General features: G+C 48.9%; 1 protein-coding gene across 1 annotated transcript in view; it reads left to right on the top strand.

Moving 5' to 3' along the window:
- The window catches only part of LOC119975563 (zinc-binding protein A33-like), a 60,699-nt gene extending 44,462 nt beyond the window's left edge, over positions 1 to 16,237 (top strand). The window contains exon 6 of the mRNA XM_038815350.1: positions 15,693 to 16,237. Within this exon, the coding sequence (XP_038671278.1) occupies positions 15,693 to 16,237 (545 nt within the window). The remainder of the gene's footprint in view (positions 1 to 15,692) is intronic.
- The last annotated feature ends 297 nt before the right edge of the window (positions 16,238 to 16,534 follow it).

Genomic DNA, 16,534 nt, shown 5'->3' with positions numbered 1-16,534 from the left:
CTTGTGATTGAATGATTCGAGAATGAGGTGTTTAGAGCATCTTATTTAACATCCAGTCACTCAGATAGTCCAGCGGGACTCACTGGACAATGATCAGACTGAGAGCCCTGGCTAACTGTGTTCCTGTGTCCCAGGACTCACTGAACAGTGATCAGACTGAGAGCCCTGGCTAACTGTGTTCCTGTGTCCCAGGACTCACTGAACAGTGATCAGACTGAGAGCCCTGGGTAATTGTGTTCCTCTCTGTCCCAGGACTCACTGGACAGTGATCAGACTGAGAGCCCTGGCTAATTGTGTTCCTCTGTCCCAGGACTCACTGGACAGTGATCAGACTGAGAGACCTGGCTAATTGTGTTCCTCTCTGTCCCAGGACTCACTGGACAGTGATCAGACTGAGAGCCCTGGCTAATTGTGTTCATCTCTGTCCCAAGGCTCACTGGGCAGTGATCAGACTGAGAGACCTGGCTAATTGTGTTCCTCTCTGTCCCAGGACTCACTGGACAGTGATCAGACTGAGAGCCCTGGCTAATTGTGTTCATCTCTGTCCCAGGGCTCACTGGGCAGTGATCAGACTGACTGGGACTAACTTAGTGCTAGGGGCTTGGATGGGGCAGAGTTTGTTAGGAGCATCCAGGAGGGCTTTTTAAAACAATATGTAGATAGTCCAACTAGGGAAGGGTCTGTACTGGACCTGGTATTGGGGAATGAGCCCGGCCAGGTGGTAGGGGAGCATTTCAGGAACAGTGACCACAATACAGTCAGTTTTAAAGTGCTGGTGGACAAGGATAAGAGTGGTCCGAGGGTGAATGTGTTAAATTGGGGGAAGGCTAATTATAACAATATTAGACGGGAACTGAAGAACCTAGATTGGGGGCAGATGTTTGAGGGTAAATCAACATCTGTCATGTGGGAGGCTTTCAAATGTCAGTTGAAAGGGATTCAGGACCGGCATGTTCCTGTGGAGAAGAAGGATAAATACGGCAAATTTTGGGAACCTTGGATAACGAGAGACATTGGAGGCCTCGTCAAAAAGAAAAAGGAGGCATTTGTCAGGGCTAGAAGGCTTGGAACAGACGACGAAGTCTGTGTGGAATATAAGGAAAGTAGGAAGGAACTTAAGCAAGGAGTCAGGAGAGCTAAAAGGGGTCATGAAAAGTCATTGGCAAATAGGTTTAAGGAAAATCCCAAGACTTTTTACACGTACATAAAAAGCAAGAGGGTATCCAGGGAAAGGGTTGGCCCCCTGAAGGACAGGAAGGGAATCTATGTGTGGAGCCAGAGGAAATGGGCAAGGTACTAAATGAATACTTTTGCATCGGTATTCACCAAAGATAAGGAATTGGTGGATGTTGAGTCTGGAGAAGGGTGTGTAGATAGCCTGGGTCACATTGAGATCCAAAAAGACGAGGTGTTGGGCGTCTTGAAACATATTCAGGTAGATAAGTCCCCAGGGCCTGATGGGATCTACCCCAGAATACTGAAGGAGGCTAGAGAGAAAATTGCTGAGGCCTTGACAGAAATCTTTGGAACCACACTGTCTTCAGGTGATAAGAACATAAGAACATAAGAACTAGGAGCAGGAGTAGGCCATCTGGCCCCTCGAGCCTGCTCCACCATTCAATGAGATCATGGCTGATCTTTTGTGGACTCAGCTCCACTTTCCGGCCCGAACACCATAACCCTTAATCCCATTGTTCTTAAAAAACTTTCTATCTTTACCTTAAAAACATTTAATGAAGGAATTCCATAGATTTGGGTGAAGAAGTTCCTCCTCAACTCAGTCCTAAATCTACTTCCCCTTATTTTGAGGCTATGCCCCTAGTTCTGCTTTCAGCCGCCAGTGGAAACAACCTGCCTGCATCTATCCTATCTATTCGCTTCATAATTTTATATGTTTGGATAAGATCCCCCCTCATCCTTCTAAATTCCAACGAGTACAGTCCCAGTCTACTCAACCTCTCCTCGTAATCCAACCCCTTCAGCTCTGGGATTAACCTAGTGAATCTCCTCTGCACACCCTCCAGTGCCAGTACGTCCTTTCTTTGGTAAGGAGGCAAAAGTAGACATTGGGCCGCTCCAAAATGACGCTGGTAATCTAGTGATGGGAGACAAGGAAATAGCTGAGGAACTTAATAAGTACTTTGCGTCAGTCTTCACAGTAGAAGACATGAGTAATATCCCAACAATTCAGGAAAGTCAGGGGGCAGAGTTGAATATGGTTGCCATCACAAAGGAGAAGGTGCTAGAGAAACTAAAAGGTCTGAAAATTGATAAATCTCCGGGCCCAGATGGGCTACATCCTAGAGTTCTAAAGGAGATAGCTGAAGAAATAGTGGAGGCGTTAGTTATGATCTTTCAAAAGTCACTGGAATCAGGGAAAGTCCCAGAGGATTGGAAAATCGCTGTTGTAACCCCCCTGTTCAAGAAGGGAACAAGAAAAAAGATGGAAAATTATAGGCCAATTAGCCTAACCTCGGTTGTTGGCAAAATTCTAGAATCCATCGTTAAGGATGAGATTTCTAAATTCTTGGAAGTGCAGGGTCGGATTAGGACAAGTCAGCATGGATTTAGTAAGGGGAGGTCGTGCCTGACAAACCTGTTAGAGTTCTTTGAAGAGATAACAAATAGGTTAGACCAAGGAGAGCCAATGGATGTTATCTATCTTGACTTCCAAAAGGCCTTTGACAAGGTGCCTCACGGGAGACTGTTGAGTAAAATAAGGGCCCATGGTATTCGAGGCAAGGTACTAACGTGGATTGACGATTGGCTGTCAGACAGAAGGCAGAGAGTTGGGATAAAAGGTTCTTTTTCGGAATGGCAACCGGTGACAAGTGGTGTCCCGCAGGGTTCAGTGTTGGGGCCACAGCTGTTCTCTTTATATATTAACGATCTAGATGACGGGACTGGGGGCATTCTGGCAAAGTTTGCCGATGATACAAAGATAGGTGGAGGGGCAGGTAGTATTGAGGAGGTGGGGAGGCTGCAGAAAGATTTAGACAGTTTAGGAGAATGGTCCAAGAAGTGGCTGATGAAATTCAACGTGGGCAAGTGCGAGGTCTTGCACTTTGGAAAAAAGAATAGAGGCATGGACTATTTTCTAAACGGTGACAAAATTCATAATGCTAAAGTGCAAAGGGACTTGGGAGTCCTAGTCCAGGATTCTCTAAAGGTAAACTTGCAGGTTGAGTCCGTAATTAAGAAAGCAAATGTAATGTTGTCATTTATCTCAAGAGGCTTGGAATATAAAAGCAGGGATGTACTTCTGAGGCTTTATAAAGCACTAGTTAGGCCCCATTTAGAATACTGTGAGCAATTTTGGGCCCCATACCTCAGGAAGGACATACTGGCACTGGAGCGGGTCCAGCGGAGATTCACACGGATGATCCCAGGAATGGTAGGCCTAACATACGATGAACGTCTGAGGATCGTGGGATTATATTCATTGGAGTTTAGGAGGTTGAGGGGAGATCTAATAGAAATGTACAAGATAATGAATGGCTTGGATAGGATGGACGTAGGGAAGTTGTTTCCATTAGCAGGGGAGACTAGGACGCGGGGGCACAGCCTTAGAATAAAAGGGAGTCACTTTAGAACAGAGATGAGGAGAAATTTCTTCAGCCAGAGAGTGGTAGGTCTGTGGAATTCATTGCCACAGAGGGCGGTGGAGGCCGGGACATTGAGTGTCTTTAAGACAGAAATTGATAAATTCTTGATTTCTCGAGGAATTAAGGGCTATGGGGAGAGAGCGGGTAAATGGAGTTGAAATCAACCATGATTGAATGGTGGAGTGGACTCGATGGGCCGAATGGCCTTACTTCCACTCCTATGTCTTATGGTCTTATAAAACTGAACACCATACTCCAGGTGTGGCCTCACTAACACCATATACAATTGCAGCATAACCTCCCTAGTCTTAAACTCCGTCCCTCTAGCAATGAAGGACAAAATTCCATTTGCCTTCTTAATCACCTGTTGCACCTGTAAACCAACTTTCTGTGACTCATGCACTAGCGCACCCAGGTCTCTCTGCACAGCGGCATGCTTTAATGTTTTACCATTTAAATAATAATCCCGTTTGCTGTTATTCCTACCAAAAGGGATAACCTCACATTTGTCAACATTGTATTCCAGACCCTAGCCCATTCACTTAAACAATCCAAATCCCTCTGCAGACTTCCAGTATCCTCTGCACTTTTCGCTTTACCACTCATCTTAGTGTCATCTGCAAACTTGGCCTGGAGGACTGGAGAATAGACAATGTTGTTCCTTTGTTTAAGAATGGTAGCAAGGATAATCCAGGGAACTACAGGCCGGTGAGCCTTACATCAGTGGTAGGGTAATTACTGGAGATAATTCTTCGAGACAGGATCTACTCCCATTTCGAAGCAAATGGACGTATTAGCGAGAGGCAGCACAGTTTTGTGAAGGGGAGGTCGTCTCTCACTGACTTGATAGAGTTTTTTGAAGAGGTCACAAAGGTGATTGATGCAGATAGGGCAGTGGATGTTGTCTGTATGGACTTCAGTAAGGCCTTTGACAAGGTCCCTCATGGTAGACTGGTACAAAAGGTGAAGTCACACAGGATCAGGGGTGAGCTGGCAAGTTGGATACAGAACCGTCTGTGCGGAGTCTGCACGTCCTCCCTGTGTGTGCGTGGGTTTCCTCCGGGTGCTCCGGTTTCCTCCCACAGTCCAACGATGTGCAGGTTAGGTGGATTGGCCATGCTAAATTGCCCATAGTGTCCTAAAAAGTAAGGTTAAGGGGGGGTTGTTGGGTTACGGGTATGGTTGGTTTAGGGCAGCACGGTAGCATGGTGGTTAGCATAAATGCTTCACAGCTCCAGGGTCCCAGGTTCAGTTCCCGGCTGGGTCACTGTCTGTGCGGAGTCTGCACGTCCTCCCTGTGTGTGCGTGGGTTTCCTCCGGGTGCTCCAGTTTCCTCCCACAGTCCAAAGATGTGCGGGTTAGGTGGATTGGCCAGGCTAAATTGCCCGTAGTGTCCTAAAAAGTAAGGTTAAGGGGGGGTTGATGGGTTACGGGTATAGGGTGGATACTTGGGTTTGAGTAGGGTGATCATTGCTCGGCAAAACATCGAGGGCCGAAGGGCCTGTTCTGTGCTGTACTGTTCTATGTTCTATGTTCTATTAGAACTGGCCAGGTCATAGAAGGCAGAGAGTAGCAATGGAAGGGTGCTTTTCTAATTGGAGGGCTGTGACTAGTGGTGTTCCGCAGGGATCAGTGCTGGGACCTTTGCTGGTCGTAGTATATATAAATTATTTGGAGGAAAATGTCACTGGTCTGATTAGTAAGTTTGCAGACGACAAAAAGTTTGGTGGAATTGCGGATAGCGATGAGGACTGTCAGAGGATACAGCAGGATTTAGATCATTTGGAGACTTGGGCGGAGAGATGACAGATGGAGTTTAATCCGGACAAATGTGAGGTAATGCATTTTGGAAGGTCGAATGCAGGTAGGGAATGTACAGTGAATGGTAGAACCCTCAAAAGAGTACTGACAATCAGAGTGATCTAGGTGTACAGGTCCACAGGTCACTGAAAGGGGCAACACAGGTGGAGAAGGTAGTCAAGAAGGCATACGGCATGCTTGCTTTCATTGACCGGCGTATTGAGTATAAGAATTGACAAGTCATGTTGCAGCTGTATAGAACCTTAGTTAGGCCACAATTGAAGAGTATAGTGTTCAATTCTGGTCGCCACACTACCAGAAAGATGTGGAGGCTTTAGAGAGGGTGCAGAAGAGATTTACCAGGATGTGCCTGGTTTGGAGGGCATTAGCTATGAGGAGCAGTTGAATAAACTCGGTTTGTTCTCACTGGAATGACGGAGGTTGAGGGGCGACCTAATAGAAGTCTAAAAATTATGAGGGGCATAGACGGAGTGGATAGGCAGAGGCTTTTTCCAGGTTAGAGGGGTCAATTACTAGGGGGCATAGGTTTAAGGTGCGAGGGCAAGGTTGAGAGTAGATGTACGAGGCAAGTTTTTTACACAGAGGGTAGTGGGTGCCTGGAATTCACTGCTGGAGGAGGTGGTTGAAGCAGGGACGATAGTGACATTTAAGGGGCGTCTTGACAAATACATGAATCAGATGGGAATAGAGGGATACGGACCCAGGATGTGTAGACGATTTTAGTTTAGATGGGCAGCATGGTCGGCACAGGCTTGGAGGGCCGAAGGGCCTGTTCCTGTGCTGTACTTTTCTTTGTTCTTTGTTCTATGTTTTTCCTGAACATCACGACTTAACTCACAGAATTAGAAAGATGAAATTTTAAACAGGACAAAACAAAACATAGAACTATTTTTCTCTCCCCCACCCGCTCCTCTTTATTCCTTCCCCCAAACTCAGTCCACCATAGATTGAATTAAAAAATCCTTCAGTCAGATTATTGTCCTTCATAAAAATAGCTACCTCTTCCGGAGAGTTGAAGTACAGCTCTCGGTTCTTGTAGGTCACCCAAAGACGAGCCGGGTATAACAGTCCAAATTTAATGTCTTTTGCAAACAGGGCCGCCTTAACTTTGTTGAAGCTTGCTCTCCTCTTTGCGAGTTCTGGTCCACAATCTTGGTACACCCGGATCTCTGATTCTTCCGACATGTACCATTTTGTCTGCCTGGCCCACTTCATGATACGCTCCTTGTCGAGGAATCGATGTAGCCTCACCACCATGGCCCTCGGGGGCTCACGACCCTGGGGCTTACGTACGAGCACCCTGTGCGCCCGGTCCACCTCCAGCAGCTTGTCAACCACATCGGCCCTGACCATCTCCTGCAACATCTTCCCCACATACGCTCCCGCATCTGATCCCTCCCCTCTGGCAGCCCGACGATTCGGATATTTTACCTGCAAGTCCGGTTCTCCAAGACTTCTACCTTATCTCGCAGACATTTCTGGCTGTCCTGTAGCATGCTAATATCCAAAGCCATTGCAGTGGACTCCTCCTCTCGTTCAGTCGCCTGCTCCTGCAACTTTAGAATCTCCCTGGGTCGTCATTTTCTCCTCCACCTGGTTGACCACCTCATTAATCGAGGCTATCACCTGGGTCATGTCTTCTGCACACTCCTTACGCCACCAGGCAAACGTCTCATCCAGGTACTCGACCCATTGCTCCATCAACCAGTGAGCTGGCGTGGACACGCTTTGTCTCGTTACCATTGTGCTCTATGACCTCTGAGCCTTGCTTTCACTCATCTTTTGGTTTCTTCTTTTTCGACTCTTATTTGGACACGATTCCATAAATTGAAGGTCACATCCTTTTCCTGTCCCTATGATCAACTTATCTTGGGAAATTACCTGAAACATCCGGCTTAAAAACTATTTTAAAACCCACTAAGGGCGAGAGCTGCTGAATGTGCGATCTTTCACTCCATGGTAGCCACCGTTAGTCCCCGGAGAGGGTAGGATTACGTATGTGTGGGAGGGGGTTGGTGCCAGCGACACAGTGCTGCCTACTCACCCTGGCCGCCCTGAGGCTGTTCTGGGGTTTTTTACAGCACTGCTGGCCCATCCGGACGGTGTTGTCCACAGTGCTCACGGCCTCTGCCACCTGTGCCCAGGCACGGCGAATGGAGGCCTCTGGCCGCCTTCCTCCCAGGCCGGGGTGCAGGGTTATTCTCCTTCTCAAGGGTCTCGAGCTGAGAGTCTGCGAACCTTGGTGCCACTCTCCTTACTGCCATCTTGTTGGCTGGGATGGTGTGTGTGGGAAGAATTGTTTTTTGTGCGGCTGCAGCTTGTCAGCTTTGAGTATGAATCGTGAAGCCAGCGAATCCCGCACTGTTTCTTATTAGAATCGATTACGTTCCACGTGGCACCAGTGCTAGCCCCTTACCAGGAATGGAGTCGGTGCTGGTGTGGCGCCAGTTATTCTATGGGGAAGTCCACAAATTCTGCGTTGGCGTCAACACTCAGAGCTGGATTCTCCGCTGGCGGGATTCTCTGTCGCGGCAGCAGTTTACCCACGCCCAATGATTTCCCAGCGGCTTGGTGCTGCCCACAATGGGAAATGCCATTGGCCGGCTGGCAAGACGGAGAATCCCACTGCCAGCGGGGGGCGCTCCACACCAGAAAACTTTAATCTCGGAAACGGAGAATGCCGCCCAAAGTATTTGACAAGGTCCCACGTGGGAGACTTAAAAAGAAGACAAATGCACATGGACTACAGGGTAACTTGAGAAGGTTGATTCAAAATTGTCTTAGTTGGAGGAGACAGAGGCTGATGACAGACGGCTGCTTTAGTGACTCTAAGCCAGTGTCCAGGGTGTGCCACACGGATCTGTGCTGGGACTACTATCATTTATCATTTAAATAAATGACATAGATGACTATGTAGAGGGTAGGCTCAGTAAGTTTGCGGATGACACAAAGGTTGGTCGGATGGTTAACAGTCAGGTTGAGTGTTTTGGTTTACAAGATTATATAGATCATAGAATTTACAGTGCAGAAGGAGGCCATTTGGCCCATCGAGTCTGCACCGGCTCCTGGAAAGAGCACCCTACACAAGGTTAACACCTCCACCCTATCCACATAACCCAGTAACCCCACCCAACACTAAGGGCAATTTTGGACACTAAGGGCAATTTATCATGTCCAATCCACCTAACTTGCACATTTTTGGACTGTGGGAGGAAACCGGAGCACCTGGAGGAAACCCACGCAGACACGGGGAGGATGTGCAGACTCCGCACAGACAGTGACCCAAGCCGGAATCGAACCTGGGACCCTGGAGCTGTGAAGCGATTGTGCTATCCACAATGCTACCGTGCTGCCCATATGCTACCGTGCTGCCCATATAGTGAGCCATAAGACCATTAGATGATAAGACATAGGAGCAGAATTAGGCCACTTAGCCCATCAAGTCTGTTCCACCATTCAATCATGGCTGATATTTTTCTCATCCACATTCTCCTGCCTCCTCCCCGTAACCCTTGATCCCTTTATTAAGCAAGAACCCATCTATCTCTGTCTTAAAGTCACTCAGAAATTGGCCTCCACAGCCTTCTGCGGTAAAGAGTTCCACAGATTCACCACCCTCTGGCTGAAGAAATTCCTCCTCATCTCTGTTTTAGTCTGAGATTGTGTCCTCTGATTCTAGTTTTTCCTACAAGTGGAAACACCCTCTCCACGTCCACTCAATCCAGGCCTCGCAGTATCCTGTAAGTTTCAACAAGATCCCCCCCTCATCCTAAACTCCAACGAGTACAGACCCAGAGTCCTCAACCGTTCCTCATACGACAAGCTCTTCATTCCAGAGATCATTATTGCGAACCTTCTCTGGACCCTTTCCAAGGCCAGCACATCCTTCCTTAGATACGGGGCCCAAACTGCTCACGATACTCCAAATGGGGTCTGACCACAGCCTTATATAGCCTCAGAAGTACATCCCTGATCTTGTATTCTAGCCCTCTTGACATGAAGTGGACTATTCTCCACAATGCTATTCTCCAAATTCAGTTCCATTCTTGGACACACTCGTCTCCATCAAGGACGGTCACCTCAGCACCTCGCTTTACCGCAAGCCCACAGATAATCTCACGATGCTCCACTTCTCCAGCTTTCACCCGAAACACATTAAAGAAGCCATCCCCTATGGACAAGCCCTCCGTATACACAGGATCTGCTCAGACAAGGAGGAGCGCAACAGACACCTACAGATGCTGAAAGATGCCCTCGTACGAACGGGATATGGCGCTCGACTCATTGATCGACAGTTCCACCGCGCCACAGCAAAAAACCGCACCGACCTCCTCAGAAGACAAACACGGGACACCACTGACAGAGTACCCTTCGTCGTCCAGTACTTTCCTGGGGCGGAGAAACTACGACATCTTCTTCGCAGCCTCCAACACATCATCAGCGAGGATGGACATCTTGCCAAGGCCATCCCCACACCCCCACTACTGGTCTTCAAACAACCGCGCAACCTCAAACAAACCATTGTTTGCAGCAAATTACCCAGCCTTCAGAACAGCAACCACAACACCACAAAACCCTGCCAGGGTAATCTCTGCAAGACATGCCAGATCATCGACATGGACACCACCATTACACGTGGAAACACCACCCACCAGGTACGCGGCGCATACTCGTGCGACTCGACCAATGTAGTCTACCTCATACGCTGCAGGAAAGGATGTCCCGAAGCGTGGTACATTGGCGAGACCATGCAGACACTGCGACAACGAATAAACGGGCATCGTGCGACTATCAACAGGCAGGACTGTTCCCTTCCAGTTGGGGAACACTTCAGCAGTCAAGGACATTCAGCCTCTGATCTCCGGGTCAGCATTCTACAAGGAGGCCTTCAGGAGACGCGACAACGCAAAATTGCTGAGCAAAAACTTATAGCTAAGTTCCGCACGCATGAATGCGGACTCAACCGGGATCTGGGATTCATGTCGCATTACATTCGGCCCCCACCAACAAGCCTGGACTTGCAGAGGCCTACCGACTGAACTGGCTTGGGACAATTCACACCTCTTTAACCTGGAGTTACCTCTCTCTCTGCATCTTTGATGATTTGATTGCCTGCAGGTGCTCGCATTCCGGGGCATCTCTGACTGTGTCTATATAAACATTTCTGGAACAAGCCTTTCCATTCACCTGAAGAAGGAGCCGTGCTCCGAAAGCTCGTGTTTGAAACAAACCTGTTGGACTTTAACCTGGTGTTGTAAGACTTCTTACTGTCTTGACATGAATGCTAACACTGCATTTGCCTTCCTAAATGCCGACTGAACCTGTACGTTAACCTTAAGAGAATCGTGACAAGGACTCCCAAGTCCCTTTGTGCTTCTGCTTTCTGAAGCATCTCCCCATTTAGAAAATAGTCTATCCTCCATTTTTCTTTCCAAAGTGCATAACCTCACACTTTTCCACATTGTATTTCATCTGCCACTTTGCCCACTCTCCTAGCCTGTCCAAATCCTTCTGCAGCCCGCCTGCTTTCTCAATACTACCTGGACAGATCTTTGTATCATTTGCAAACTTAGCAACAGTGTCTTCAGTTCCTTCTTCCAGATCATTAATGTATATTGTGAAAAGTTGTGATCCCAGCACAGACCCCTGAGGCACACCACTAATCACCGGCTGAAAAAGACCACTTTATCCCCACTCACTGCCATCTGCCAGTCAGCCAATACTGTATCCATGCCAGGATCTTACCCTTAACACCATGAGCTCTTAACTTATTTAACAATCTCTTTGAGGACTGTGTCCCGGGGGTAATCCATGAGGACCAGACGGGGTTTGTGAAGGGCAGGCAGTTAAACACGAATGTGCGGAGGCTCTTAAATGTGATCATGATGTCTTCGGTGGAGGAGGAACTGGAACAGATGGAGGAGGATTTCAAGAGATGGGATATGCTGCCACTCTCCCTGGCGGGTAGGGTGCAGTCGATCAAGATGATGGTCCTCCCAAGGTTTCTGTTTGTGTTCCAGTGCCTGCCCATCCTAATCCCCAAGGTTATTTTTAAATGGGTAAGCAGGAGCATTATGGGATTCATATGGGCGAATAAGACCCCTCGGTGGAGGCAGTGGCGGCCATGGACGCGGAGAAGGCCGCCGATCGGGTGGAGTGGGAGTATCTCTGGGAAGTGCTCAGGAGGTTTGGGTTCGTGGAAGGGTTCATAAGGTGGGTCAGGCTGTTATATAGGGCCCCAGTGGCGAGTGTGGCTACAACCCGGCAGAGGTCGGAGTACTTTAGGTTGTACCCGGGACGAGGCAGGGGTGTCCCTTATCCCCCTTGTTGTTTGCACTGGCAATTGAGCCACTGGCCATGGCACTGAGGGAGTCTAGGACTGGAGGGGATTGGTTGGGGGGGAGGGGGGGGAGAACACCAGGTGTCGTTATATGCTGCTGACCTGCTGTTATATGTTGCAGACCCAGTGAAGGGGATGGTGGAGGTTATGTGGATCCTTGGGGACTTTTTGGGTTATAAGCTCAATGTGGGGAAGAGTGAGCTCTTTGTGGTGCATGCGGGGGACCAGGGAAGGGGGATAGACGAGCTTCCGCTGAAGAGGGTGGAGAGGAGCTTTCGATACCTGGGGATCCAGGTAGCTAGGAACTGGGGAGCCCTGCATAAGATCAATTTGGCATGGTTGGTGGAACAGATGGAGGAGGATTTCAAGAGATGGGATATGCTGCCACTCTCTCTGGCGGGGAGGGTGCAGTGGGTCAAGATGACGGTCCTCCCGAGGTTCCTGTTCGTGTTCCAGTGCCTGCCCATCCTAATCCCCAGGGCTTTTTTAAAACGGGTAAGCAGGAGCATTATGGGATTCGTATGGGCGAATAAGACCCCGAGGGTGAAGAGGGTGTTTTTGGAGTGTAGCAGGGACAGAGGGGGGCTGGTGCTGCCAAATCTATGTGGCAATTATTGTGCAGCTAATGTGGCAATGATCCGTAAGTGGGTAATGGAGGGAGAGGGGGCGGCGTGGAAGAGGCTAGAGGTGGCGTCTTGTGTGGGTACGAGTCTGGGGGCGCAGGTGATGGCACTGTTGCCGCTCCCGTTGACAAGGTATACCACAAGTCTGGTGGTGGCGGTGACACTGAAGATCTGGGGGCAGTGGAGGCGACATAGGGGCGAGGTGGGGGCCTCGGTCTGGTCCCCGATACGAGAGAACCACAGGTTGAAAATGAAAATCGTTTATTGTCAAATGAAGTTACTGTGAAAAGCCCCTAGTCGCCATATTCTGGCGCCTGTTCGGGGAGGCTCTTACGGGAATCGAACCGTGCTGCTGGCTTGCCTAGGTCTGCTTTCAAAGCCAGCGATTTAGCCCAGTGAGCTAAACAGCTATGCATTCTGCGTAGGATGGATGGGGGGTTTCTGAGCTGGCATCGGCCAAGGATTAAAAGAATGGGGGACCTATTCATCGATGGGACTTTTGCAAGTCTAGGGGCGCTAGAGGAGAAATTTGGGTTACCTCCCGGGAATGCTTTTAGGTACATGCAAGTGAGGGCGTTTGTGAGATGGCAAGTGAGAGAATTTCCAGTGCTCCCAGCACGAAGCATTCAGGGCAGGGTGATTTCGGGCGTATGGGTTGGAGAAGGCAAGGTCTCGGTGATCTGTCAGGAACTGCAGGAAATGGAGGAGGCCTCGGTGGAGGAGTTAAAGGGCAAGTGGGAGGAGGAGCTCGGGGAGGAGCTGGATGAGGATCTGTGGGCTGATGCCCTGAGTAGGGTTAATTCCTCCTCCTCTTGCGCCAGGCTCAGCCTAATACAGTTCAAAGTTGTTCATGGGGCGCATATGACGGGGGTGAGGATGAGTAGGTTTTTTGGGGTGGAGGGCTGGTGTGTGAGGTGCTTGGGGAGCCCAGCAAATCATGCCCATATGTTCTGGACGTGCCCGGCGCTGGAGGGGCTTTGCGAGGACTATGTCCAAAGTGGTGAACACCCGGGTCAAGCCGAGCTGGGGGATAGCATTATATGGGGTAACGGACGAACCGGGAGTGCAGGAGCCGAAAGAGGCCGGTGTTCTGGCCTTTGCGTCCCTGGTAGCCCAGCGGAGGATCCTACTAATGTGGAAGGATGCGAAGCCCCCGGGCGTGGAAGCTTGTATTAACGATATGGCCGGGTATCAAGCTGGAAAGGATAAAGTTTGCCTTGCGAGGGTCTGTGCAGGGGATCTCCAGGCAGTGGCAACCGTTCCTAGACTTTCTCACAGAACGTTAGGTGGAGGTCAACAGCAGCAGCAACCCAGGGTGGGGGGGGCGGGGGGGAGGGGGGGGGGGGGTGTGAGGGAGGCGGTTGGTTTTTCTCTTTTGTTTAGATTAGAGTGGGGCGTTTTCCTTACTGCCGTGTTTATTTGCTAAATGGGCGTTAGTGTATTTTGTTGGAAATCCCTTGTATAATTTTTGCTTGTTTTGTGCTTTATTCCTTTTACTGTTTGGAGTGTTTTGTTTAAAATCATTGAACATTTGAATAAGTATACTTAAAAAAAAACTTATTTAACAATCTCCTATGCGGCACCTTGTCAAAGGCCTTCTGGAAATCTAATTAAATCAAGTCCACTGGTTCTCCTTTATCTAACATCCTTGTTACTACCTCAAAGAACTCTTAACAGATTTGTCAGGCATGACCTGCCCTTGACAAAGCCATGCTGACTCAGTCCTATTTTACCATGCACTTTCAAGTACTCCTCGATCTCATCTTTAATAATGGACTCTAAAATCTTACCAATGACCGAAGTCAGGCTAACCGGCCTATAATTTCCCGTCTTCTGCCTCCCACCCTTCTTAAACAGGGGTGTTAAACATGAGCCACTTTCCAGTCCTCTGTCACCCTCCCTGCCTCCAGTGATTCTTGAACGATCACCTTCAATGCCAACACAATCTCCTCAGCTATCTCTTTTATAACCCTGTGGTGTAGTCAATCCGGTCCAGGGATTTATCTACCTTCAGACCATTTGACTCATTTAAATATGTCAGCACCCGATTCTCCCGAGGCTCGGGAATGAATGGCCGCGCCTGGGTGACCTCGCCATGGCGCAGTTTAACACTGGTCCATACAAAAATGGACCAGGCATAAGAGAACCTGGGTGGAGGTCTCCCTCGCCATCGGAGGCCTCTCGGTGGTGGGGTTCTAGCAGGTGGTACCCTACCGCTGCCACAGTCATCTGGGCATGCTGGCAGTGCCACTGCGCACTGCCAGAGTGTCACTGTCAGGCTTGGCAGGGGCACTGCCAGGGTGCGAGGCTGGCAACACCAAGGTGTTCAGGTGCCTGGTTTCCCATGTCAGGGATCGTCCCCGGGGGTGTCCTTAAGAGGTGGGGTGTGCGGAGGCTCAAGGTATTTTGGGACAGTGGGGGTGGGGCCTGGAAGCTGTGGTTTGGTGTCTGAGTGGGGGTTAAGAGATCGGGACGGCATTTGAAAATGGCGCCTGACCTTTTCCTGCACTGATGAGCTGAGCACGTCAGTGCAGGAAATGTGGAGTTCCCAACCGAGGCCAGAAAAGATGACCCATTTAGCGGGGCAGTGTCGAGAAAGACCCCGTTATACACATAAAACGGTACAGTTTTTTGCGTGTTAAATTATGTTTATGAAGTTATGAAGAGAAATTGTTATGGAAAGAAATTGTATAGGCTTGGGTTTTCGTTGGAGCAGAGAAGACTGAGGGGCGACCTGATCGAGGTGTACATGACTATGAGGGGCATGGACAGGGTGGATAGGGAGCAGCTGTTATCTTAGTTGAGGGGTCAGTCACGAGGGGACACAAGATCAAGGCAAGGGGCAGGAGGTTTGGGGGGGAGGATTTGAGGGAAATCTGTTTTACCCAGAGGGTGGTGACGGTCTGGAATGCACTGCCTGGGAGGGTGGTAGAGACAGGTTGTGTCACATCCTTTAAAAAGTACCAGTATGAGCACTTGGCACATTATAACATCCAAAGGTGTGGGCCAAGTGCTGGCAAATGGTATTAGGTAGATAGGTCAGGCACTTTTCACGTATCGATGCAGACTTGATGACCGATGTGATTCTGTGATTATACCTAACCGGACAACATGCCAGTGATTGAAATACCTGTTCACTGTACACACTGGGAATATATTTTAACTGTGGACCACAGTATTCACTGATAAAAATATTATGGACTGGATGCTGATTCCTGTTTTACAGATGTCAGATATTAATCTGTGTCCTTACACTTTCCTCTATCTAAAATATTAAACATGCTGTCTGTTTTATTTCCCCAGTTCCAGCCTCACTGACCCTGGACCCAAACACAGCGCATTGTCACCTCGTCCTGTCTGAGAACCGGACCAGTGTGAAATCTGGTCTCAGAGCCTTACAGGTTCCTGATAACCCAGAGAGATTTGACGAGCATCCCTGTGTCCTGTGTTCACAGAGTTTCACAACAGGGAAACATTACTGGGAAGTGGAGGTTGGGGGCAAGAGTGAGTGGATCGTGGGTGTGGTGAGTGAATCAGCCAATAGGAAGGGATCGATAAAACTGTGCTCGAAGCACGGTTACTGGCTTCTGTGGCTGCAAGATGAGAATCAATATGTAGCTACTGAAAGCCCATCAGTATCCCTGACCCTGAGTGTAAATCCCAGGAAGATCGGAGTTTTCCTGGACTATGAGGGAGGACAGGTGACCTTTTACAATGCTGATGACATGTCCGTTCTCCACACTTTCACTGACACCTTCACAGAGAAACTCTTTCCTTTTTTCTATCCTGGATTATTGAATGAAGGTAAAAATGCTGCTCCTCTGAAACTGCTTCATTTTGTACTGTAGATTTTAAACTGATTTATTTTTTTAAAAAGTGCTTTTATTCAAATTTTTTGCAAATTTTTTGCACTTTACCATTTTACAAAATAAAACAAAACAAAAACTTGACATCCCCAAATAGAATAAACTCTGCACTAATCACCCCCCCCCCCCCCCCCCCCCCCCCCCCCCCCCCCGTGAACAGTTGACGGTAACTAGCTCTCCGAAATGCAAAATAAACAAACCCCGCTTCTTGTGGAGCCCCTCGTTTGCCCCCTTTCGGGCAAATTTCACCTTCTCAAGATGTAAGAGCTGCATTAGATT

This window comes from Scyliorhinus canicula, chromosome 13, assembly GCF_902713615.1.
Source record: "Scyliorhinus canicula chromosome 13, sScyCan1.1, whole genome shotgun sequence".
Classification (NCBI taxonomy): Eukaryota; Metazoa; Chordata; class Chondrichthyes; order Carcharhiniformes; family Scyliorhinidae; genus Scyliorhinus; species Scyliorhinus canicula.
The sequence above is the reverse complement of the archived record's forward strand: the minus strand, read 5'-3'. Positions and strand labels throughout refer to the sequence as shown.